Source organism: Silurus meridionalis, chromosome 2 (genome assembly GCF_014805685.1).
Source record: "Silurus meridionalis isolate SWU-2019-XX chromosome 2, ASM1480568v1, whole genome shotgun sequence".
NCBI classification, from domain to species: domain Eukaryota; kingdom Metazoa; phylum Chordata; class Actinopteri; order Siluriformes; family Siluridae; genus Silurus; species Silurus meridionalis.
In genome coordinates, this window is record NC_060885.1 from 17,520,265 (window position 1) to 17,547,741 (window position 27,477).

At 37.5% G+C, this 27,477-nt stretch overlaps 1 protein-coding gene across 1 annotated transcript; it reads left to right on the forward strand.

Annotated features, from left to right (window-relative positions):
- The first annotated feature begins 4,134 nt into the window (after positions 1–4,134).
- Positions 4,135–27,136, forward strand: arhgap22 (Rho GTPase activating protein 22). The gene is given in 11 exon segments (XM_046872238.1): positions 4,135–4,268; positions 7,779–7,978; positions 11,275–11,362; positions 19,408–19,536; positions 20,587–20,794; positions 22,291–22,423; positions 22,568–22,641; positions 22,738–22,823; positions 22,826–22,858; positions 23,440–24,289; positions 25,386–27,136. Coding segments are annotated over 11 exon segments (2,067 nt in total). The 5' UTR covers positions 4,135–4,225; the 3' UTR covers positions 25,609–27,136.
- Positions 27,137–27,477: the final 341 nt, after the last annotated feature.

Sequence of the window (27,477 nt, forward strand, 5' to 3'; positions counted from 1 at the left end):
CAAGTTTATCAGGCAGGTAGGTTCCAACATGTAAATGCGCTGCAGGAGTTTTTGTGATGATTCGTGTCAGCCAACTACAATAAAAGGTTTCAAATTTCTCTTTTAAGAAGTGTAATGTGTACAATTTTAACAGACATGAAGACTTCTGTACTGGAAGCACTGCATATATAGTAATGAGCTAAAAATATGATGTGGTTAGCATGTTTGTGGAAGTAGAATCAAGTGACTTTTAGAAAATTATATTTTCGTCATTTGAAAAACCCCGATGTTCTGGTCTGGACGGTTAAAAAGATATTTGTCTAGAATATGTTTGGTGATATTTAAGTTTTATTAAGTTTGAAAATTTTAATAATTTTAAGTTTGTGTACCCTGTAGTTCGATGTTTTACACATTAACATGCAACACTTTATCATTAGGGAGAAGATATTTCTTAAGAAAGCAAGAAACAGAAAGAACCAAGCCTCATGTAAACACATTGCATACCAGCTAATATCACTAGTTAATAATGCCCTCTTTAAATTGCATTCACAATCATTTTGGTTTAAGATGGCAGTTTTGATACTTAAAATCTAAAGAAATACATTGTTAGCCATCAGTATTTGAATAAGAACATGCATGAACTCGAAAACAGTCTATGCTTAAATGCTAGTGTAACAGGGCAAGTTGTATGAATTGATTAGTTACATGACTGGCAGGCAAGTATAGATGTCTGGTTTTCCTCATATGACAAATATTGGATATCCACATCATTTGTTTTTGTCATGTTTTCATAGCCTGAGGTACCACAGAAATTAGATTGTTCTTTTCTTCCGGAGCAGATGTGTAATTGACACCTATCACAATGTGAGGAGCTAAAGGTTTTCATGCTTGTGAACATTTGAATCAACCATGTATGAACCAAGAAAGAAACATGGATAAAGTGCACTTGAGTGGTGTCGGATGGCTAATCTTAAATAGAGCTAATATTCTAATTAATTTGCTAGATTACAGTTATAGGTGTAATAAACAACATTGGCTAAACTATAGTAAAGACATTGACATTATACAGATAATATACTGGGCTATTATCTACTTAGCCACTCATTTGAAATTAATACAAACACATGTACATGCCAAGAACATTAGTTAATGTTCACAGCTAACATCAGAATAAATGGGGAAAAAGTAATCTCTGTGCTCTCGATCCTGGCAAGGTTGGTCCTGGTACTACAGCAGAGCTGGTTTGAGTAATTCAGAAAAGGCAAATCTCCAGAGATTTCCAAAACCTCTCTAGAGTTTACAAAGAGTGGTGCAAAAACAATATAGTGAGTGGCTGATGATAGTGATGATAGTGATTTTGATGGGCAAAAATACCTTGTTGGTGAGAGTTCAGAGGAAAGTAGGCAGATTGTTGTGAGTTGCCAGGAAAGGATATAGTATCTTACATAATTCATATTTAGAAACATGAGCAGGAAAGTATCTGAGCATGCACAAAACCTACCAACATACAAACCTTGAGGTAGACAGGCCTTCATATTAGTAGTTCATATTGGGTTCCAAATGTGTTAACAAAGAACAGGAATCTAATCACAGGCACAGACTTAACTGGACCCTAGATTAGAAAATAAATCACCTGGTCTTTTTTAGTATGCAGCTTTACATTTTCTGGGAGACTATGATGTGTCTATGATAGTTTCATATACCTGCTCTTGGCGATTTTTGTTTACTCATGAACTCAGATGTGGTCTTCTCATCCACCACATGGTTTGATGTTAAACAATGCTTATTTGAGTTACTGTAGACCTTCTGTCAGGCCAGACCAGGCCAGTTTGATCAATCTTCTCTGATCTTTTGATTTGACCTTGGTTTGTGGTTGAATGATAGAAAAGTGAATGAAATGGTACATTTACTGTAGATCACTCTGCAGCTATGATACAATTCATTACACTCACATTTGTGCATATATAAAATATGGAACCAAGGAACATGTGCAACCAATCAACAGTAAAGCACAAGTATTGATGACAACAGGAAACTGTGACCATATAAGGAAAACGACAGATGGCACTGGGTCAGAAGGGCAGGAATCTGTACAGAAGTGATTGTACACATATATTTTCTGTTTTGTATTCATCACATGATATGACTCGAGTCCATTGTCTGTTGTAAAACCCCTATATGGAAAACAGTGAGGGAAATTTTGATGCTATTTATACTAAGCTAAGCAATTTCACTTCTGTGTTGACCAGACTACACTTCCTGAGAGACATTTTGAATGTAGCAAGCACCATCATGTATTTTATTTTGTATGTCAAACGTCATTCTCATATTTCTCAATAGTCAGCTTTCTGTCACGTGATATGTGCAGTGGAGATGTTTCTACAAAGCGTTTTATTTTTTAGAATAGGTTAAGCACTTGGTAACATTCTAGAATCTGTTTCCCAGGGCTACTTGGATTTTGGTGACATGTATTCTGATTTTTATTACCTAACTGTATGGACAACTGACTGCAGTATTTACGTAAGTGTTTGCTTTCAGTACCTACATGGTGAAAGCAGGCATTAGCTATTGAATGTGCGTGAAGCTGGACCAAGCTCAGTGATGAACAGTACCAAGTATCATCAATTGAAGACAAAATGGAAGCGTCTAGGTAATGACCCACATGCTCCCACATTGTTTAACTTTATCTGAGCTAATAGAGTACAGTCTATGGCTCAAGACTGTTACTTTTTATCCATTTACATTTACATTTATGGCATTCAGCAGATGCCCTTGTCCAGAGCGATGTACAAAAGAGCTTTGAATCTCTATCAATGAAAAAATCTACACTTGATTGCTAGATTACAAACTTAAGATAAATCTGCCTACAACTCAGCTAAGATGACTTTTAATATGTATTTATAAAAGACAAAGCAAACCTGGAAAAGTGTTTAGTTTAAGTGTTTCAGGAAGTTTCAGGAAGTAGGAAGGTGGTACCAGTCGAGTAGTGCTAAGAACCCCATTCATATCCTGTGTGTATGTGATTCTAAATGAATTTTTACTCTGTTGAATGTCACGCATAGTGAAATATAAAAATAATAGCAACATACTTTTTTTTTTGTGAACATTCTGGAAAATGTACTATATTTAATTCATGTAAATTTTGCGCAATTTAAAAATGTATTTAATTAATGTTCAAGCTATTTAAAGATTTATGCAGCATATAGCTGTATAGTAAAAAGGAAAAGAACTTCAATAAGTAAATGTAGTTGGATAACAAGTGTTACATTACACTATACAGAATACACTATACAAGCTAGACACCATGGTACAGATGATAGAACAGAATTGCCTAAATTTATCACAGTATATCTATATTCTGTATTTAACTAACCATCAGATATTTGCTTGTATAATACATTAAATGTGACTTGTCTACTATGTGGATAATATCTGTTGACCTTCGGTTGCTTGATTGACAATAAGCGCTTTATAGCTTTTCCTAAAATGAAGTTTTTAATTGGACTCAGACCTCTAATTAATTGTCACAGTGGCATTAATTATATTAAAATATTTCATCTCTAGAAAGTAAATGTTTGGAAAAGCAGATTAATGGTGTTGGGTTTAATAGACTGTAAGAGGACGCATTTATTAGAGATTTATTAGAGTAAGTGTGCATTTTCAGTTCGGACTTGTGACTAATGCAGACAGATTACAAGTAGAACAGGGAATTGTGAAAAGAACAGAAGAAGTAGGATTGATACACAAACACACACACACACATACACACACACACACACACACACACACACACAAACAACCTGCCCTGATCAGCAGTTCCTGCATACGCCAACTAACACAGACTATGGAGCTAATTTAGAGGAAGGAAGCAGGAGGAAAATGGTAAAGACCCCTTCTGTTTCTTCTCCACTGAATTATTGACAGTAATCATCCAGGCATTTAATGGCCAGGCCAGAGTGGAATTCATTTGGGTGGTGGTGGGGATAAATAATTCATCATGGGTAAGGGCAGATCTGAGCGTGTGCAAGAGGTCCCTGTACTCCAGCTGCCTCTGCATAATGAGAGTGGGAGGGGCTCAAGAAACGTGCAGCTCAGAGCAGTGGGCCAGTGGTACATGAGGGAGGGGGGTGAAAGAGAGAGAGATGCTGGCTAGAGTCGGTGGATGAGGTGCAACAGGGCGAGGCAGTGAAGGAGAGACTAGTGAAGATCCAAACATGTGGATGGGAGAGCTCAGTGCTGTCCAGCGATGAGCACTATGCTAAGCCCCAAGATCAGACAGACGAGGCGAGGTAAGCACTGCACTGCTTCTCTTGGTCCACCCCCATCCCCTACTCCTCTACACTTTGCACTACTTCCTGTGCTTTCAGCATCCGTTTTTTTTATCTCATATCTCTTACTTCCCTTGTACAGTATGGCTCGGTCTAAATAATACTGTTTGGTTGCTTAGTAAAATGTTGTCATTTGATTAGTACAAATGTTGACCTAAATGATTTTCCGTTCCATGTCTCTCGCCTCATTGAGTAAATGAAGGTTCACACTCTTTATGAGCTGACTTAAATGTGAAGCATGCATGACAGAGGCATAGTATGACTTAATGATGCAGCGTGATATTTCTGACACATGCTCTTGTCAGAATATAATTCTGACAAGATAATAATGACTCTTGATATTGTGATATGTGTGGTATATCATTTAAGATGCAAGCTTGGCTCTGCTGCAAAGTTTTTTAATGATTGTATTGCAGATCCTATTCTTAGTGCTGTGGTACAATGTTGTTTCAACACTCAGGCACAAAGGTTTTACACATAATAACTCATTAGTGCTGAATGTCAATATTAGCTCCTTTATAAGTGCTTGAACTTGTTAAAGAGTAATAATCACTTGAGATTGATGCTCATAGAATAGCAAAATACATCCAGAAATCTTAAGATCATTTACAATGACTGGTCAAGTGTACATTTGTATAGTGCATGGTCCTGCGCTGAGCAATTGTCTCCCTTGAAAGCAGGTTAAAGGCGTGGTGCTTGTCTGTTTCAGCACTAATGCATTCTGGCTGTAAAAAGCTATTTGTGGATTGATTCCCCCCTGCCTGCTGTGCAACATAATACAGGCGCAGGGAGCTGAACACTGCTTTCTTGCTTACCTCTGCCTCTGTGATTCTGCATATGGAACATGTCATGTTTGATGAGGGTTCTGGCTTCACCTGCCACGTTAGATGCTCCGACAGCATGTTTTTCTAATGTTGAGCGAAGAGCTGATTTCATTTTCTTTTTGCCCTACAGTGATTTATTACAGTTGAGCGTGTGTGTGTCAGACTCTTGTATTTTGCGTTTATTTGTGACTGAATATAAGCAATTTCATATGACTACTGTATGTTTGCTTATAATAATAGTAAACTCCTTTTTAAATAGTACTATTGAATTTTTGTTAGACCTCTCTTCATTTGTTTTAATATGATGTTGACTAACTACTTAACTAACTGTGAAGGGATTGCTTTTTTTTTTTTTTTTTTTGGAAAGATAGGGAAGCCATATTTGCATTTTTTTTTACATTCTACAGCAGTGAGTATTTATTCAGTTGTGGTATATTGCCCAAGCACTTTGATTAATTGCTGTAAAACACATGTGGATGAGTGCCATCACAAATGGAGGCTCTTTCATCTACTGATGAATTTGAATGTGGAGTCATTCAGACACCAGATTTACTCACTATATTCTCTCTGAATTATTTGACTTTTCAACACTAGCTCTTACCATTAAAAACATGCTGTGTAATGTAACCACATATTCATTTATGTGCGTGTCTGAGATTTAGTGCCTATCGTGACTGCTGGACCACCATGAAAGAGCTTCACCTCCTCAGAGTTTTCTGCTAGAAAATGCATGAGTCATATGCATTTCCGAGCATGCCCATTCCCTGACAGAAATTGAGAGGCATTTCTTTTGCTTTGCTTCAGCATTTTTGTCACTATGATCATCATGAACCTGAACTGACTATGAGGCTTATTATGCTTTAATGCTAGCCAGAATGTGTGGAAGAAGGAACAAGAGCCATAAGAACCAATCCCAGTACCATGCAGTATTCATTATCATGCTGTTCTTAATGCCATCCTCAAGGTGTCCTCATAAAATGATAATAAGCCATACTCCAAACTTTTCCTTTTTAGATTTTCCCCTCTGATAACACAATTTCCAGTTCTGGTCTATACACAGCATGCGTTAGCTGCCTGATCAGTACAGGAATAAATTACTTGTTAAATTAATACTTAAAATATTAATATCATATTAAAGTCAGGGAGAGACAAAGAGGATAGTGTGAGGTCAGACACAAAAATGAATTCCCATAGTGCTAAAATGAGCATACATAAAATATGCAAACGTCTCATCAGACTTCGCTTATTTTTAAATCATTTAGCAATGAGCAGACAAGTGGGTTAATAGAAGAATGTAGGACAATGCATCCAACTTCTTCTCTGCAAACCATAAATCCTTTACATTTAGCCTTTAAATTGTATTGTTAACAATGTGTCTGGAAATTTGTGTTTTAAGGAGGGAATGGTTTTAGAAGTCCCCCCTTCCTCCTCCCCCTCTCCTCTTTGCTCCCCATGGTCTGAGTAGCCTACACTAACACTGATGAGGCTTCCATTACCCACAGTGATTTAATAAGATTCTGGCAGTGTCTGCTATTCTCCTTCAGGTAAATGGACTCAGGGAATGGATTGTCCATTATGGCCAGAGACCACAAGACACAACTGTGACTTCGCAAATAGGATGCGTACGAGGGCTAAAACGGGAAAATTGCACGGCTGGATCTAAGAGTGACAGAGCGCTATTTTTTTTTTGTAATGATGAAATAAGAAACTTGATAGGATTCTGAAGTGTTGTTGTGTCTAGTGCTGTTGAGTCCTTGGTGAAGAAGATTTATTGAAGACATTTATTTTGTTACCCTTAAGCAAATGATGATGTGAAGGATGTACATGTCTCAACTGGTCATCTACTGTTTTTTATATTTCATATAAAACATATACAGTATATCTTCAAATTATTATATATAATTATACTCAAGTGGGCTGTTAATCATCACACTTTTATAATCAAGTTAAGGTTTATAGCTTTTGAGAAAATATATATTCTTGCTGATGGTAATAAAATAACATGCATTGCTGAATACACCAATCAGGCATAAAATTATGACCACCTGATTAATATTGTGTTAGTCACCCTTTGCTGACAAAATAGTCCTGACCCATTGAGCATTAACAGCATTAATTTCAGCAATTTTAATTTCAGCAAGTCTGTTGAATTAGACCACACGTGCATCCGTGAGCCTTGGTCACCCATGACCTGTCACCAGTTCACCACTGTTCCTTTCTTGGAAAACTTTTGATAGATACTGACCACTACAGACCGGGAACAGCGCACATGAGCTGCAGTTTTGGAGATGCTCTGACCCAGATCTCTAGACATTACAATTAGCCCTTGTCAAAATTGCTCAGATTCTTACCCTTGCTGATTTTTCCTGCTTCTAACACATAAAATCTGAGGACAAAATTTTTATTTATTTTTATGTATATCCTACCCACTAACAGGTGCCATGATATAGAGATAATCAATGTAATTAACTAACCAGTCATAACGCTATTATGCCTGATCAGTGTATCTTTGCAATTTGCAGAAATAAACATGTAATAGTGTCTGACATTTCTTAATTTTTTGCTAAAATATAAATGAATGCACATAAAAATAACCTAATGACTGCATATTATTTTATTTGATGTGTGTGGGTGTGTGTACATACAGCCAGGTCTAAGAGCATGGTGATGGGGGAGCTGACACGAGCCTCGAGCCGGCCGTCCTCCCCTTGCCTCCAGGAGAAAGCACTGAAGTCTGGCTGGCTAAAGAAACAGCGTAGCATCATGAAGAATTGGCAGCTGCGCTGGTTTGTGTTGAGAACTGACCAACTTTACTTCTACAAAGACGAAGAGGAAACCAAGCCACAGGTAGCTCTTAAAAAGGCGACACTAACAGTGTTATAGACTCAAAACCAGAGTGCACTTGCACATTTTTCTTCTGTACTACTAATGTTGTTTTTTTTGTTGGGTGCTTTAGCTATTGTAAGAGCTAACTGCTTTGCTTAAAGATTTTATTTGGTGTAGGCTAGAATCATGCGAATATGTATTTCCATTAGGACTGTAAATCGATGAAAATATTTAATCGGGATTAATAGCATGATTATAGCATATTATTAGTAACTTAACATTAACATCAACAAGTCAACATGGGCATGGACAAATATGGAGTGAAACCATACTCAAAATATTCTTGTAAATTTTTTAAACTAATTTTGTTTGAAATTAGGTAAATCATCAGGACACCAAACGAAACCTTTTCTATCTTTCCACACAGACAGTTTAAATTGCTATCCTTTTTCATATGTATTTATTTAAATTTTTTATAAAAATGGTCAAACATTAATGCATTAATCGCATGTTAATAAAATTTGTGCAGTGAAAATTAATTTGCATTAACGCGTTCTTCTCGTTAGGGGTCGCCACAGCGGATCCCATTATCTTCATACGACCTTGTCCTCTACATCCACCTCTTTCAAATTCACCTTTGCCTATTTCTTTTCCTCCTGCCTGGCGGTTCCATCCTCAGCATTCTTCTACCGATATACCCAACGACCTTCCTCTGCACATGTCCAAACCATCTCAATTGGGCCTCTCGCACTTTGTCTCCAAAACGTCCTTCTAATAAAATAATTTCTAATTCTGTCCATCCTCCTCACTCCCAATCTCAGTCTCAGCATCTTCAGCTCTGCAACCTCCAGCTCCACCTCCTGTCTTTTAGTCAATGCCACTGTCCTCATACATGTCCTGCACCATCCTCACATACTTCTCTGACACAACTGACTTCCTCATACAGTACCACAACTTCTCTCTCGGCAACCTGTGGTACGTTTTCTCTAAATCCACAAAAACACAATGCAACTCCTTCTGACCTTCTCTATACTTCTCCATCTGCATTCTCATTAGCATCTGCTAATTAACTCTCTGAGGTCGACAAAACGCACCGGCGCGTTTTGTGCCATTGTTTTCCTCGTAACGCGGAAACCAGCTTACTGTAGTCTGTCATTTTTTATCATACAGAAAGAGCAATATATCATTAGAATCTGAAATGGGTCTACTTTTATATGTATACACTCATAATTACAACAAAATGCAGTGCTTTTGTAAAATAAAGAAAACACATAGAGTGTGCTCTCTGCGATCTCTGTCTCTTTCTTCACAGACACAAATAAAACAACCTGAATCTCAGTAAATATTCGCCTCACAGACATAATAAATATATGAATAGAAGGCTTGAAATGTCTACTTTGAAATAACAATACAATATTCTCTGTTTATGTAATTCGTATGAAAGCGAGGAGGGGTACAGTTTCTCCAGTATCACCTCATTATCCGTATACCATAATTACTTTAAAACATTTACAAGAATATTTTTGATCTATGTTGAATATGGTTTCACTAAAAATAAACATACATTTGTATAAAGCATCAAAATTTGTCCATGCCCATGTTGATTGGAGATTGGAGAATTTTTTTAAGTATTCATTTAAGGTACATTCAGAACAGATAAAAATGTGCAATTAAGTTGCTATTTATCGTGAGTTAGCTCGCAACAATCATGCGATTAAATATTCTTTCAAAATCTTGAATCTTTTAAAACATGAGTATCTGTACTTCTGCTTAAGTAAAGGATGTGTGTACTTTTGCCAGCTCTTTTAATTATGAAAATAATTTAATTAGATGTTTGTTATTCATATAGTTACTCATATATAACTCATTTAACTGGTGATTATACAGTGATGCTTGAAATGCTTTTAGTCTTCTATATTTCTGCATAAATGGAACCTAATCACTTGAATGAGACAAAAATATTATACTTGGTCATTTATTAATTGAGAAAAATAAGCCAATATTACATATCTGTAAATGGAAATAAAATGGGAACAGCAGTTAATTTGAAAGTCAAAGAGCCCATCTGTTTTCAATCAGTGGGATTTTCAAGTGCCACTGTATGATTCAGTTCATTAACTATTTGATTCATTTTCTAAGTATTAGTGCTTTGATTAATTCATCACTACAGAAGCATTAATTATGTATCAATATTTGTTTCATCGTTTAACTTATTCTCAAATATCTCCTGTTTTAGTGTAAAATGCTACCTAGATCCTGACCCATTATGTGAAGAGCATACTTCTTTTCCCTCTTTTGTTCCAAAATTGTGTTTCCGTAAATCTTCTGTTAACTCTTTTCTATACTGAAGATGAGGTAATGGCTGGCTTAAAGAGGTTTAGATAATGCAGCATATAAAGTGCCTTCTTTACTTAGGACATTTCTTGGATCAATTAAATACAATACACTTAGAAAAACTGGATGATGGGGGCATGACCACATCTCGTACCGCACGGCCCGGGAAGCCACTCTCTCACACCCTTGACCTGTTGAGCTAATTTGATAACAGCCTGTGCTTCTGCTCGAAAGCCTCATAAGTCACACACTGTTTAGCATATATAGAGTGGATGACCTTTGGACTGCAGATACTGAAGTAGGAGTGTGCCGACTGAGGGGGTGAGACATCAGTTGACCTCTGAATAAAATAATGCTGTTTTTTTTAAGTTAACACTTGGAACATTTTTTCTCATGTGCCAGGTTCCTTTTCCCAAATCCAATTTCTGCTGTAGAATAGTGCTCAGCTCAGTTACATTGATAAATTGGTATTTAAACCTTATCATTGCCTACATGCTAATATTTGAACTTAGCTGCTGCTGTATCATAAAAAGGCCAGTTTGGATTAGTAAGCAGTTTTCTGTTGCACAGTTCTATAGCTATTGAAGTGACTATGTGAGGTTTAAATCCTTAGGATGAGGTTCAGAGTTGGAGGTGAATAATTTATAATGGGAAAGTGGTTTAATTGTGCATGTCTCAGCAAATAAAATAAAATAGAGCCTAACAAGCTAACACCGAGAGCTCTACTCCCTCTGCATTTTATCAGGACTGTTATGTCATAGGTACATCGTTCTTTTAGTAATTACCATCAGAATCAATTTTCCATTTAAAATGTCCTCACGGAGAACTAATCTATAATAATCCAAGGAAAATCGCTATTAATTCCACCAATATTGGAATGAATATTGTGTGTGTGAGAGAGGGGATCTGATCTGGGAGGGGTGTGTGTGAATTTTATCCTTGAACTGGCCTATATATCCTGTTTTGTTGTTTTTGTTTTTCAGGGCTGCATCCCATTACACGGCTGCCAGGTCAACGAGCTAAGTGCCAATCCTGATGAGCCTGGACGGCATCTTTTTGAAATAGTTCCAGGTGCGTTGGAGCGAAGCAATCTGGTTGCTTAAGAAATGCTGTTTGAAGTGCTTGTGTGATTGCCCTCCAGTTCACCTTTAATATAAGCAGGAAAGAATTTAGGAAAAAAGAGCTTCCAGTCAGGGCAATGTACTGAACAGGGCTCCCAAGTATTGCAGCAGATGATAGACTGCTTCCTCATTAATGTATTATTCACTACTCAGCAACTAAAGAATCACCTGTGTCACACTGATGGCCATTAGTCATTTCGGGCACCAGTAGCTATGAGCTGATTATACACTCCTGGGCAAAAAATAGGCAGCTTTTATTGGACTAAATCACTGGTCAGAAATATTAGCAAAAATTAAACAATTGCAATCCCAAAACCCTTCTGTGCTATTATTTGTGTTTAGTATTGTTGCAGTAAAGTGTTTGGTAAAAAGCTAGAAACAGATCTTTATATGCAAAAAGTTAAAATCATGGTAATGATTTAAATGTTTGATGTGAAATTCAGTCTAACACATGACTTTTTTAAGAGACCAGCCATGTTTGTTATCTGTCAAACCTGAAGCGGCTAAAGGGCCTGATCACAAGCTCACGAATTGAACTAGGTTTTATATAGCAGTGAAAGGTCTACAGAATTTGTTTAATCCTTGCTCATTTTCTTATCAATGATTTGATGTTGAAACCATAACATATTTTACACTATTACTTGACAACAAGATTGTCATATTATGTTCTCTTTACAAGACTACTTTTTAGACTTACTCTAATATGATGTACTATCAGCTATTATGTAGCTCAATAAACATACCATCTCAGAGAGAAAACCAGAGAAAGTCAACATTTCCCAACCCTCCCCCTTCTGTGTTTCAGCTACAGGTGCACACCAGTACTTTCCCATGAAATTACATCTGCTGACACAGATTCTGTTTATGTCTTCTGGGAACCACCACACACTTTGATTCATCTGTTTTACACACTGTGAAATGTTAGGAAACCATTTTAAGATTTTTGATTATCTTTGGTAATTGGTAGTTTGCTATTGCAAAGAATTGGCCAATATTACAGGCTTGTGTAAGATGCATCTTTTGCTTAGTCTGTGGTCTGGAAGTGGTGAGCTTATGGCATTTACATATGTCCTCAGTTTGTTATTGTCAGTGGATCAGTTTTGATAAATAAGAATGAAAATATTATAAAATAGTATTGCAGAAAATTAACGATTGACTTAAATATCATTTTAGAATCTTTTTAATTTAGATACTTTAATCTATCTATCTATCTATCTATCTATCTATCTATCTATCTATCTATCTATCTATCTATCTATCTATCTATCTAGAGAAAGAGAGAAAGATAAAGATATATATTTATATATATATATATATATATATATATATATATATATATATATATATATATATATATACAGTATATAAAACTGCTATGTCATTACTCTGTCATTTCATCAGGTCTGAACTGGTCACAGTGCATTCGAATTATGCAGATTGCACAGTCACTTGCCACACTTTGTTGGAACATGCAATGCTTTGCCTGTTTATTGGGATGCTTTCCTGCAGTGCCTAGCAACATGTGGATTGATGCAAAGTGCTCCACCTTTTTGTCGTAACTAGCTGATGAGGGAATTCTTTCATTTACACCAAGTAAACGTCGCAAGCTGGCGTTAAATCCATCCCAATGCAGGGTTAAAACATCTGCTGTTAAAGTGCACGTGTGGCCATACTTCAAACAATATCCTAAACTGTGGGCGTGCAGATTTTATATTTCCTATATGATTTTATATGCAATTATATGTTTGTTCACAGGAACAATGAAACAGCAAGTATGGATGTCCACACACCACTTTTATAATGTTTTTTGTGATTAAGTGGAATCAATATGAATCATTATAGTTATTTTCCCAAATTTTTACCAATCAACATGACACAGTATCTAAAAAAAACCAAGCAAACTCTAAATTCTAATGAATCACATTTGACATTGAGATTCAGATTCAAAAGAAAATTATTCATCAGGGTTCATTGACCCAAAAAAGATTAGTTGTTTCTGTATGATTTTTGCTGGCATTAAGAGGGAAAAAAAAGCAACAGTACTCAAAGTGCTTACAAAGCATTCACAGGATCTTATTGTAAAAAAAAAAAAAAGTAGTACAAAGGAATTTCCAAAACATTAGCTGTACGAAAACTGTCAAGGCCATCATTAACAGGTAGGGAAAAATAAGGACAAGAATTGGACATAACTCCAAAACAGGGTAAAGGATAAGAAGAAAACCTATTAAGGAGACTGAAGAGAGACTACAGCAACATTAAAGGAGCCACATCTGGAAAAGTACTGGTCACTCCCTGCATTTGACAACAATCTCTTGTATTCTTAACATGTCTGTGCTATGGGGTAGGGTGGCTAGACAGAAGCTTTTTTTTAAGGAAATAAACATCCTAAACTTCCAAATTTGGCTAAAACCAAAAATCATTATGTGTTACATGAGACAAGATCATTTAGAGCATATTTTTAAAAGGCAAAAAATAAATTTAATGAGTTCTCTGTCACATAAAGGACATCATATACAGGAATGCGTGGTGATCGTAGCATTAAGCTTTGATGCTGCATTTCTAGGTGGGACTGGGGATTTGGCCATGATTGAGAGATTTATGGGTAACTCCAAATGCCCATTTATTTTGGCACAGAACCTTAATGCCTGTCTTAGAGAGCTGATGATGAAGAAAAATGTTACCTTTCAGCACAATAATGAGCCAAAGCACAAATCCAAGTCAACAAAGTAATGGCTACAGAAGAATAAGATCAATTATTTGAAACAGCTCAATCAGAGAGATAAAAAGGGCTGTGCACAGTAGATTCCCTCACACTGTAATGGATCCCAAGTAAAACTGGCAAATCAAGAAGTTAGTCTCTTAGATTTCTATTCAAAAAGAAAGAGTGGTATATTATGGGGTGTACACATTTTTGCAGTACCTCTTTAAAACAGGTCTATTTGTTTTTCACTTGATGTTTTTGCTTGCTATTTCACACTAAATATGAAAATGTATCTAACAAAATTGACCTCAGTTTAATTCTTGTCAAACGTATCATTTTAACAGGTGTGCATACGATTTTTATGTCCATAGTTTAAAAGGCATTTAACGATTGCCTATTGACATATGAATTATATTTACAGTGCATTCCATGAATTTCTGACATGGCTGTCAATACATGTGTTTACCTGCAGGGTTGATTTGTAAGTCTCAGCGCAGCCAAAAACAAAGCTTGTTGACTGGGGTCATTTATCAGATTGTAAAATGATTCCAAAATGATATGAATTCTCAAACCTTTCATTTTATAGGGAATGTTTGTCAGTTGGGGAAATAACCAGTCAATGTGCACAATGTGTCATATAGTAGCTGGTGTATTGCGAGTAGTATCCACATATTGGTTGTCATTCATCCTGGATTATCCAAAGCCAGATAAGCACTTGTCTGGATTTTCTTTCTGTAACAGACTATAAAATATAAAGTGCAGTGTTTTCACCAATTCACCAATTTCCTTTGGAAACATTTTAATATTTGAGGTTTAATTAAAGGAGATGAGGCAGCTACATTGTGTCTTAACTTCATATTCATTTCCCATCCTTTCCGATTAACACCAAAATCCAAACCATGACAGTATTGTAATTTATCATTTTACTGGCATTCAGTCATTAAAAGAGCCACATTTATGCATTTTTGCACAGTTGCTTCATTTTTAAAGCTTCATGTTTAAATGTGTTTAAATGCCGGGCTCTTTTTGCTGCACATGCACTAAATGTCAGACAGACAAACAATAGCTCCATTAATGAGTGTTCTTGACACAAAAGCAGAAGTGGAAGGAAGCTGCACAGTGGAGGTCTGAACTGAGCATGTGCTTGTGGCTGACAGTCATTTGGGGAACTCATGTCGGGTTTGTAGCACCTTAATGTACTTATTGGAAGCTCAAATAGCACCAACCCCACAACAGTCCATATACATATACACACACCCCTCCCTTAGTTCGAGTACTGTGTAATCAAAGCATCAGTGTAACACATAATCGGTGTGTGGTCTCTGAAAGTGCCTTCAAAGAGACGTATGCTTAATTAATAAGCTGTTTAGTTTAATTGCAGAAAAAGATCCGGGCAACGAGCAGAGATATGTGCATCAGGCTGGCAGAGATATTAACCCACTTCCATGTAAAGACACCTCTACACACACACACAAAGACACACACATTGATTAGCCCTTTCTGTTTGGAGTTCTGTTTGTGTTTGGAGGGCAGGAGGGAGTGGGGGGTTGCAGTGTTTGGCAAAGATGTGTTTGGTGGTGGCGTGTCTCATGAGGGTGAGTGAGGGCAAGCCAGAGCTCCACTCCCAGTCTGGAGGGGCTCTGCATGTGTGTGTGTGTGTGTGTGTGTGTGTGTGTGTGTGTGTGTGTGCACGCCGCATGTATGGGTTTGAATCTGTGTCTGCCAGAGTGAGGTGCCAGCAGAAAGAAAAAGTAGGGGAAAAAAGAACAGAAAAGCTTATTTTTGAATGAATGAATGAAGCAAATGAAGGACTTGTTTTTCAGGTTTTTGGCTATAATGCTACTACTTTTTTGGCACTCTTGCTCTCTTTCTCTCTCGTGCTCATTTTTCCTTTCGTGCACTTAAGTGCCCCTGGCACATACCTGTGTAAAGGATTCACCTTCCGGGAGGGCCATGGGTGGAACTGACATGGCATTTGTGTAGCCGAGCCCTCGGCGGCTGCTGTGTGCCAACATGGGGCTCAGCTGCTGCAGAGTGCAGGAACACCACGCTGCTCAGCTCAAGGGTAAGCTTTCTTTCCTCCAACTTCTTACTCAGGATCTGCGTGCACTCCTGCATCCTTTGTCTTTATCTAAGAAAAAGGAGACTATGCCAGTGGACATAATTTCTCTTTGGGAATACTGCCAACACCTTTGTTGGGATTTTTTTTGGATCAGTCGAAGCTTCATTCATTCTGCTGCAAATAACTGTGAAAGATTTTGAGGGCTGCTGGTGGTAAAGACTGGAACATCTGGACTGGCAAATGGGTGCGCAAAAAAAAATCCAGGAAGCTGTGGCTTCACTCATGAGCTATTTTTATAAGTATTTTTTGGACTTTGTAAGAAGCATAAGGGCTGCTGGTGAGACAGTCGTGCATGAATGTGTCCCTGTAATTTGACATGAAGTGTGCTGAAAGGTGTTCTGCTGCTCTCTGATCTGACACTGGCATTTTAACCCTTTACTTCCCAATTTCTCCCAAAGAGAATGTCACTTTTTTTGTTTTTGTTTTCTATAATGTGGCTTTTTTCTTTTTTTTTCAATCACTGGTTTGTGTTTATAGTGAACCGAATACACACCTAACCTTGCATGCACAAATATGTTGCATGTAGAAATGTTCAGTGTGGTTGTAAAATAGAGTCAGTGAGTTTAACATGCACTCACTAACATCATTTGAGGCTCATACAGTGCCTCAAGCCACTGCTTGTGGGTGGAAACAAAGTGGAGGTAAATAAATAATTGCCATGCAGGGGATATAGGCGAGTTATGGCAGTTTCCCACAGTCTCTTTGTAAATGTTATCAAAGCTCTCTGAGGTAACCTAACAGTCTGGATGCAGAAATGGAGCACTGCTGAGTGTTCACTTTTTTGTCTAGATATTTGATAGCCACAGTGAAAAGGGAAAGCCTCTGAGATCAGACCAGAAAAATCAGGAAGACTACTAAGACTTATTAATACAAAAAAAGGAGCAAATGTCTATGCAGATTTTTTTTTTTTTACCTCTGTCAGTACTTCAGTCTTTAAAATGTTTTCTATAGTGCATGTTAGTGATTTTAACGCTCTTATCTTTATTTGATCAGGTTTTATCTTTATTATATATAAATAAAGAGAGAAAAAGAGAGATTGGTAAACCTCTAACAATCAGGCCATAATGCAGTAGCAAACAGAAATAAATAGGATACAGAGAATGAATATCTGTTACTGCATACTGTAGTCCTCCAGGAAAGAGCTGTTTTTATTGTAGCATGTGACCGCAGCTGCTCAACACATCAAACACGTCGCTTTCTACAGACAACATCGACACAAAATTTTTCAGCTTCGATTCATTTCAAGGTTTAGTTTAAAGAATTTAGTGCCTTTGAGGAGAGAAGCGTGATTGTTGATTTTATTAAAATCACTCCCTTTTAAATTACTGGTTTGATCTAGACTCCAATTTCTCATCTTTTCCTGAATGTAGGGAGGGAAAGGCAGAATTTCACCTCATCAAAAGCCTGCGTGTCTTTGGTGAATTGCATCCAAGATTTTTTTTTTTTTCTTAAGCCTGAGGGGCCAGAGTGCTGGATCTCCACTCTTACTGCTGGTCACAAAAAAGCCCTCTGCCTTAGGGCAGTCTGTCTTTTTATGTGGTGTGTGTGTGTGTGTGTGTGTGTGTGTGAGTGAGCATCTGGGAGCTATTGATTGAATCTTATTATAAGTATAATTTTACTGTAATTCTACTGTTAACTCTTTCTGTACTTTACATTCAGAAAAAATCATTGGTGAGGTTAATGTAATATGTTGCAAATGCTAATGGGCAAAGTGGAAGAACAATTATTTGTAGTAGTTAAGCATATGCGAGGATGGCATTCTCATTATAGGGGGCATTTTGAAGCAGTGTAGTGTAAATATTTGGCTCTGATCCAGAGAACAAACCATGTGCAGATTTGTTTTGCGCCTACTATATTACATGGTGGACATAAAGCTCTGACACTGTTTAGTGCTTACAATCCTCTGGAATGTTAACAATGCCCATCACAGCTTGGGCCTCCCCCTTATAAACAGTCCACCACCATGACCTTCCGTCACAAGGCGAAAAAAATGCTGGCTGTCATAGTAAAAGCATTGTCCACTGAGGACACATTGCATGTAGGCTGGGAAAGTGTTTTGACCCAGTGTTGAGCTGTACATGTTAAAGCATGGCCATGTGAACCTTCGGGTTATCAGCACTGTTGTGGAGAACAGATACGGAAGCTGCAGTTTTTCTCATGGGAGTCGAGAATGATAAAAAAAAGGAAAGAATCTGAGGTCAGGCAGTTAATGGTGTATGTGTTGATTCAGATGACCATGCATCAACACCCACTGCAAACTGCTCAAATGACAAGTACATTAACATTTTTTTGCAGTAAAACAGGCATAAGACTAATGTGTTCTATAGGGTTTTGTGAAGCCAGGGTCTATTTAAACTCAAACTTGTTCTTACTTTTGTCACTATGATTCTACCCTGGTGTTTTTCTGCCGAAAGACATTATTTCTGCACCTTCCTTTTTTTTCACTTATATATCAGTAAGCTCTAAAAACAGAGCAAAGATAGCATGCAGTTTCATCAGGGAGTAGTTTAGATGTCAGCTTGCATACCTCTTTAAAAACTGACACAAACCAAGCCTTTTGCCCCATAAAGCAGACACCTAGATAATGGAATCAAGAATTTACAAACTCTGAACTTCTCAAAAAAAATAAAGAAGGAAAGAAAGACAGACAGACAGACTTGACCTGATCTATTCACAAAACCTGATATGAACTTATGCTTTAATTGTTTTGAATATAGGAGCAACTTCTTCTACTTTGAGTCCATCTAGTGGTTAGTAATTAAATTACAACTATATTATAAGTGACTCTAACATCCAATTTAAAAAGACATTGTCTGGTCTGGTTACAGTTACACAAGTTGTCATTTAGCTATTTCAGTAATTATATAAGTGGCTCTGTTTTCTTGAAATATTGAAGAATAATAAAAAAATCTGTATTTTTAGTGATCTATCATGTATAAAATGGATTACCTAAACCTTATATTCTATGCTTAAACTTATCTAGCATATTAAATGTAGACTAATAATCACATATTCACATATCCATCCCAGCATCTGTATTTTGTCTTTAGAAATACTACATGAATTAAACTAGTCATAATGAATAAATCCTTGGTGGATTGATGAATAGAGTAAATAAACAATAAAGTGCTGTGAACTCTTGTGAACTCTCTCTCTCTCTTTCTCTCTGTAGGTGGTACAGGAGAGAGGGACCGATCAGCTCCTAGCCATGAAGCCTTCCTGCTTATGGCAAACTCCCAAAATGACATGGAGGACTGGGTCAAAGCCATCAGACGAGTCATCTGGGCACCTTTTGGCGGAGGTAGCACAATCAGCATGTTAGTCAATAGGAAAAAAACATCATGTACCAACCTACACACTTTTCTATTCCAATCCTTTCGGCTATACAGGACGATGAATCATTTGTTGATTCACTGATTTCGTCACTGGTGCACAAGCTTACACAAATGACAGCTCAACACATAGAGCCTGCTGCCAGAATCTCTTTATTTTTAGGCATTATGTTACAGGGTTGCCGTTGGGGGTTATTTTATACTTCCTGTGTACAAATAAAATTGTCCAAGAATGTTCTTTTTTTTCTTTTTTTAAAAGGTAACAATGTGGCACATGCCAGATGTGTGCTTAGTGGATTCCACAGGGAAGTGCTAATATTAAAACAGGATTTAGCTCTATCGGTCTTAATCCTTTAAATCCACTATCTTAGAAAAGAGCTTTTAAAAGTTCCATTATAAAAGTAGCCTGTTAAGATATACTTTGTACGGCTTCATGCCCGCAGGAATCAACATTCTTTAGAGCTTCTTGTAGGATAAGTGTGTGAAGAGGATAATCTTATTTTCTGTATTAGACTGGTATTTGATTAGATAGATAGACCTTATCAGAATTAGTCGACACTTATTAGAGACTGTGTATGAATATAGATGACATAAATACAGCAAACCCTTTTTCTATTTCACTTTTTCTATTTTCTAAAGCTATTTAAACTTGCTGGACCAATCACAGGCAAGATGATACATGTCTGTGGGCCTGTGTTTCATTTTCTCTTGAAAACTCCACTATCTTTAAGCTTGGATTACAACATGTAAATATAGCCATAACATACAGTACATTTGCAAGGGCTTATACTGATTTTGTGAGTAACATGGACATCTGAATGGACCAGTAATGTATCTATTACCTGAGCTGCTGTGTAGAACTGATTTGTGTAAGCATCACAGTTGCAGAGGTAGGCCACATCAGATACACTGCTTAATCTTAAGTGCCTAAAGTACTAACTACTGTATCATTTATGCATGTGCTGAATCTATTGAGCTCATTTTTAAAGGGCATACTACATTTGCGTATGTTGTGAAAGGAATCTTTGGACAGCATCTGGAGGACACGGTCCAGTATGAACGAAAGTTTGGGACGCGGCTGGCTCCTCTGCTGGTGGAACAGTGTGTGGACTTCATACGCGAACAAGGTTTGAAGGAAGAGGGCCTCTTCCGCATGCCAGGACAAGCGAACTTAGTCAAAGAGCTCCAGGATGCTTTTGACTGTGGTGACAAACCTATGTTTGACAGGTATGATTAGGTCCTGCTAAAGATGTACAATCTTATACCATTCATTGTTCAACTTTTACTCTGTGTTCAGTGTTTGAGAAAACTTAAGTGCATTCCGCAAAGTTGTTTTTCAGTAGATTAGGCTGCTTAATGATGAATGAACAGAGTCTACTCAAAAGCTCTAGATATATATAATATATATTAAAAGGATTCCATTCCATCCAAGCAGGAGCTGCACATGATAGTTAATTGAAAATGAAGATCGGTTTATTTAAACAGGTGGAATGAGATGTTGTTCTCTTTCGCTGAACTGAAACCGGCTCCTATACTGTCCTTTTGCAGATATGATTGAAAATGCAATTAGATGCAGTTCTTATTTCATACCACATATATTACATTTTTAATAACTGGAATTACTTTAGTTATTATTTTATTTTTATAAAGGAAGCATCTGCATTTGACCCCAAAAAAGGAAATCCTTCACAAATGGCTTAAAAATGACCTGACAAGCACTTGCATCATAGCTCCATATCTGTCATTACGGGTAACTAACACACTGCTGCAGATCAGATCACAGAAAATGTTCCTTCTCATCATAGTCTTAGCAGTGATTTTTTTTCCTTTGGCAGGACTGAAGTGTTTTGTTCTCAGGAACAGTGCAAGTTTTAATCAGTTGACACTTACCACCCAGTACCGTATATATTCAAATCCTGCACTAACTTTTCTGACCACTTAACCTTGTCTAGGTCATGAAATAACCTTCTGGCTGTCCAAGAGTTCATGTTTTTTTCCAGGACATGAACTTAAAGCTGAACTCTTAAATAAGAACTTTTGAGTTTGAGACTCCCAAGTGGAATAACAGAACATTTGTTTGCCCTAGAAATATTTCCTGACAATGACACAGACCTCTCCTTGGCCAGGAGAGCAAAATAGTACAGCAAAATTGGCCAGAGAGGGATGGTATTACTCTCTCCTGTGTCAGTCACAGCAACACTGTGAGCTCATGTATGAGGAAAAAGAGGCAGTCTGGGCTTTATTCTGTAAGTGTGTTATGCTGACCTGTGATGTAGCATAAGCAGCAATTTAAAAAAGGGGTGTCGGTGGGAGGTTCACATGTCTATGAAAAAACTCTCTTGCCCGACCGCAACCCCCGAACATACATTAAACTATTGACTGTTGAGGGCTAACTAGTGGGTGGGAACTGGCCACATTAGAGAGAGACCATGAAACAATTTTTTAGAAAATGACAAAAAATGAATAATAATAATAATAATAATAATAATAATAATAATAATAATAATAATACAATTAAAATAACCTGTTTCACAGGCTTAGACTTGGACTGTACTAGAGTATATTAGACCAACAGACTGTCATGTTCTCTGTGTATGTTTCTCTGTATTAATGTCTTCTTTGCATTGCTATTCTAATGACTAATAAAAATTCAGCCCAGAAATTAAACAGCTTAATATCACCTGCATTGCGTTGCCCACACAGACATTTGTAATGTTTTGCAGTAATACTGATGTTCACACGGTTGCATCTCTGCTGAAGCTGTACCTCAGGGAGCTGCCTGAACCCGTCATCCCCTTCAGCAAATATGAGGACTTTCTCACCTGTGCCCAGCTACTGCTCAAAGATGACGAAGTGGTGAGACGTGGTCATTAATTTTTAACGTTGCAGTTTCCCTTTTATTCACCCTACACTTTGATTCATTCCTGTTCATAAATGTAATGTTTAATTCATGCACAAGTGTAATTGAAACCCTAATGTGCCCTTATAATCCTGTTTAAGGGCCTCAGTGAGCTGGCAAAGCAGGTGAACACACTTCCTCAGGCCAATTACAATCTGCTGAAGTACATTTGCAAGTAAGTCAACAAAGTTAGACAAGTTAACTATGGTTAGCATACAAATATATGACCTTTTGAGCGCTGATTTATTTTTTATTACCTTATTTATTTTAGATTCCTCGATGAAGTCCAGTCTCATGCAAATGAAAATAAAATGAGTGTACAGAACCTTGCAACAGTATTTGGACCAAATATCCTCAGAGCAAAATGGAAGATCCTGTTTCAATGATGGAGGGTATGGCAAACAATGTTTTGATCACCTTTGCTGTTGAGCGTGTCGGAATGGATAGGCAGAATGGTTCAAATAAACTCTAATAAACTCATTTCTAATCGTGTCCATCCTCGTCACTCCTAATGAAAACCTCAACATCTTCAGCTCTGCTACCTCCAGCTTCACCTCCTGTCTTTTACTCAATACCACTGTCTCTAAACCATACAACATCTCAGGTCTCACCGCAGTCCTATAAACTTTACCCTCCACCACTCCAGGCTCTTCTCAACCTGCTCCCTACTCTCACCACAAATTTCTAAATGTAAAATTATATTTGGTGTTGTAAAATTGTTGGTTTTTGTTATTCATTTACATTATAAAATTATAGCAACATGTTCTTATCCACTTCAAGCATGCATCTGGCTTCTTTTGAAAGGTTTACTCTATCAACAATATGTAGTGGGAGTCCAGCATAGCAGTCTCCGTGTTAGTTGTTTCATTATAAAGAAAGAAATTGCCTGACTTCGCTATTGTTCACTTGTAACATTGCATACTTAAAATGTTGGTAAAACAATGAAAAGTTAACATTGTTGGGTCTGTTTTAGGAACCTCTCAGGTGCAACACCTCATGACGGTGCTGATCAGCGAGCACGAGAGACTGTATGGCGGTACGGAGATTGAGACGTCCTCAAAGCAGAGCAAGACACCTGCTCAGGGCCAGCGCAGCATGGCGGCTTGGTGTTCAGAAGAGGAAATACAGCACTGTCCCTCTTCAAGCCAGACCTCTAGCATTACTGACCACAAGACGGGCAGTGCCACATCTCTGGAGATAAACACGTCCATGCCCAACAATGCAAAGCAGGCACCTCAGGGAAAAACAGGGCAAGCAGTCAGCCCAAGCAAACAGGCCAAATCTCTTCCTTCGTGGAAATGCTCTTTTAAAAGCGGCAGCTCCCGGGCTCAGCTGCCTAAGATCGGAGGTTCATCTGTGGACGTATCGAACAGTGGGAACTGGCTGATGAATGGCCTGTCATCTCTGAGAAGCCATCGACGCACATCTTCAGGAGAGCGTGTGGGCAAGGACTCTGTGTTGTCTCACCGACTTTCCACTTATGACAACGTTACTGCATCTAGTATAAGTGTTCCCAGTGTGGCAAGCTCGCCCTGGTCCACTTCCTCCTGTGAGATATCAGTGGTGAACTCAATGAGCAGCGAGCCGTCTGCACTAAGTTCGGACAAGGACAAGTGGGTGGAACGGAAGGACATTACAGAAAGTAGTGATGCTCTGGAAATGTGTGTAAGCAGCGCAGGATGTAGTGAGTATGGAAATATGGATGATAACGTGGATGAATCAACAGACCTTGATGAAAATTCACAAGCACTTAATGCCCTTATAACCGAACTGAAGGATGAGCTGAAGAAACAAAAAATGAATTATGAAGCCCGATTACGGAGGTAGGTAAAAAAAAAAAAAAAAAAGCTTAGATTTATTTATTTATACATAATGTGTGTGTGTGTGTGTGTGTGTGTGTGTGTGTGTGTGTGTGTAGGAGAAATCAATTTAGTTTTCAATATTATTACTCAAAAATTTAAAATCTGTGAATCCGTAAGTATTTACCTCCACTTTTCTAAAACCTTTATAGTATTTGAGTCAAATAGCATCATGAAGACTATTAATCTATCAAAACAAGTGTGGAGCCAATTTATGAACAATAAAGTAAATGACTGGTGACATTTATTATATGGTAAAAAGTATGTGAACACCTGATCATCACATCCACATTTGGTTCTGGAAAGACTCAAGCGCCCGAAACTTGTTTCAACATGACAATGCTCCTGTAAACAATGCAAGGTCTATAAAAGTGTGGGTTGCCAAGGTTGGAGTAAATGAAGTGCACAGAGCTCTGACCTTAATCCTACTTTTGGAAGGAAAAGGAACTGTGCGCCAGGCCTCCTCAACCTATATCAATGCTCAAACCCATTAGTGCGCATGTGACTGAATGATGAAATTTCAATCAGCCAACTTTCAAAACCTAGTGGAAAGCCTTCACGGAAGGTTTGGGATTATTTTAATACAAGAAAAGGGAATGAAATGTAATAAGCAAACAGGGGCCAAAACTTCATTGCAGTTCCAGGATGTAAGCACACAAACTGTAGAACTGTTCAAGGGGATAATACTTACTCAGGTTCTACTTCTATAAATCTTTCTTAAAAAGGGAGTTCTCTGTTGTAGGATGCTATGAAACATTTGGTTCCTTCATTTTAGGTTTCATAGAGAAACAGAGAAACTAATATTCATATATTCACAGTTTCTTGTAATTTAGTTAAAAGTTGAGTGAATAGCAGTTTTAAAAATTAAAAATATAAAATAAAAATCCATGTTTTTTAAGCAATCACTATTTTACATTTTTAAATTATAAAATTGGGTGCGTCTCATCACATTATCCAGGACACAATGGTGTGTGGTGCCTTGATTGTAAATAAGTATAATTGCCGAACACACGTTTGGATGATTTTGACTTCTCTTTTTCATCATGCTTCGTTCTAACAGGCTGGAAGAGAACAGCGCATTGCTAGCTCAGCACGTTGAGAGGTTAGAGGAGGAGTTAGACCAAGACAGGAAGAAGTACAGAATGTTGGAAATTAAACTGCGGAACTCGGAGCGAGCCCGTGAGGATGCGGAGAACCGGAACAGACTACTGCAGAGCGAGATGGAGGAGTTCTTCTCCACTTTAGGAGATCTAACAATGGGGACAAGGACAAACAAAATGTGACAATTCATATTAAATTTCTTTACTCATGTATCATGGGTATTCAGAGGCAATTTCAAGCTGTTTCATTTGCAGCAACTTGACCAAGTTTTAGGATATGTTTCAATTATTATTTCCATCACCGGCACCTCAACTGCTTCACTACCAGTATGCACAGATGATACCAAAGCATGATATCCCTGATTGTTTGCAGTTGATGTAATGATGGTTGTCTACTTTCAGTGCTTTTCATACGACAGATTATTTCCATAATAGTGCCTTTTGTGTTGATGCATGGGACTGGGAAAATACGGCTTAACTACAGATGACGCATTACATTTCATCTCAAAGCTCCACATTTTCCTCACAGGATCTTTACAAGTTTGTTTGTCCCATCTTTAAGAAATAGATGATGGCAAATGGTTACCAGTTTAGTCAATGACTGTTACACCTCCCACCTCATTCTGCAAATCCCTTTATCTTGACATGAAATGCAGGTCGCTAAAGGAAAAAAAAAAAAGGATGGTGGCAAGACCAACAAATAAACTCTAATGGTTTGTATATTTATTCTTTTAAATCAATTTAACATCAATTAGGTTGCCACAGTTAAGAGGATTATTGCTATATAAATTATTTCTCAGGTGTTTGACACAAAAAAAACACTGAATAAATGGTAGATATTAATGTGTATGACTTGTATAAGTAAAATGTAACTGTGCCCTCCCCTCATGAAAGTGCCAAAATCGAAGTTGTTCTGCTTTCATATTGTGAGAGTTATTTGACATCAAGTATGAAAGAAAGTAAAGGTTACATAATAAAGTTATCACGGTCTACATCGTTACTGAGAATTTGCATTCAGGAACGTATGCATTGTTTCTATAGTATGTTTTGGCAGATACAAATGCAAAAATATCCCATCGTACACTTGCACCAAATCTTTAACACATTCATGTAACAAAAGTGAAAGGATCACGAGCACGCATTATTTTTGACTTGTGTTTATTTGCAGTGGTTACAACACTGGTGAATGCCAGTGCACTCTAATGATGTGGTACACACTGATGACTTTTACGTAGAACTGCAGGGGGGAAGCATTCCACAGCAACCATCATCAGTAATCTATGATCTTACAGTTGATGATGTTGAATGCATTTCGAATTTAGATCCCGTTAGCAGTCCATGTAGTTTCCAAAAAAGTTTAAAGCTGTATAGATTATATTTAGTAGCTAGTGTAAGATTTCCATAAATGTGGTAAGCATCCAGATCACATGGGAATATGTAATGTAGTGGGCTCATATATAACGTTCACAGAGGATGATCAAAAAAGAAATAAAAGTTCATGACCCACAACATAAGCCCAAAAAGAAAAACTGAATTGCAGGATTCTCATTACTTATAGGGCAGTAAAATAGTGTTCTACATCAGCGGCCCCCAACCTTTTTTGCGCCACGGACTGGATTAATGTCAGACAATATTTTCACGGCCTTTAAGGTGTGGCGGATAAATACAACTAAATAAAATGATACGACCGGCATCAAAACTGTTCTTTTCTAAATCTAATAATAAACGTGAATCCACTGCGTTGTTTTTTTGTTCATTTTGATCGCTTGGGGGTTCCATTTTAGCGGTAATGTATTATGTGTTACCGGCCGGAGCAGCCCCTTTAAGAAGGTAGCGGATGGAGGTAAGTCATGTGATCGAGGCATCTTGACATGCATTGGGAGTGAGTTATAGACAGATGTGGTGGAGAGATTCTGGTAATTTTCCAAAATTAAACATCGTTCAGAATCATATAATTAATAAAAACGGAAAGTTATGTATTCTTTCTGGGCGGCCCGGTAACAATTGTTTCACCGACCGGGGGGTTGGGGACCACTGTTCTACATGAGGGTC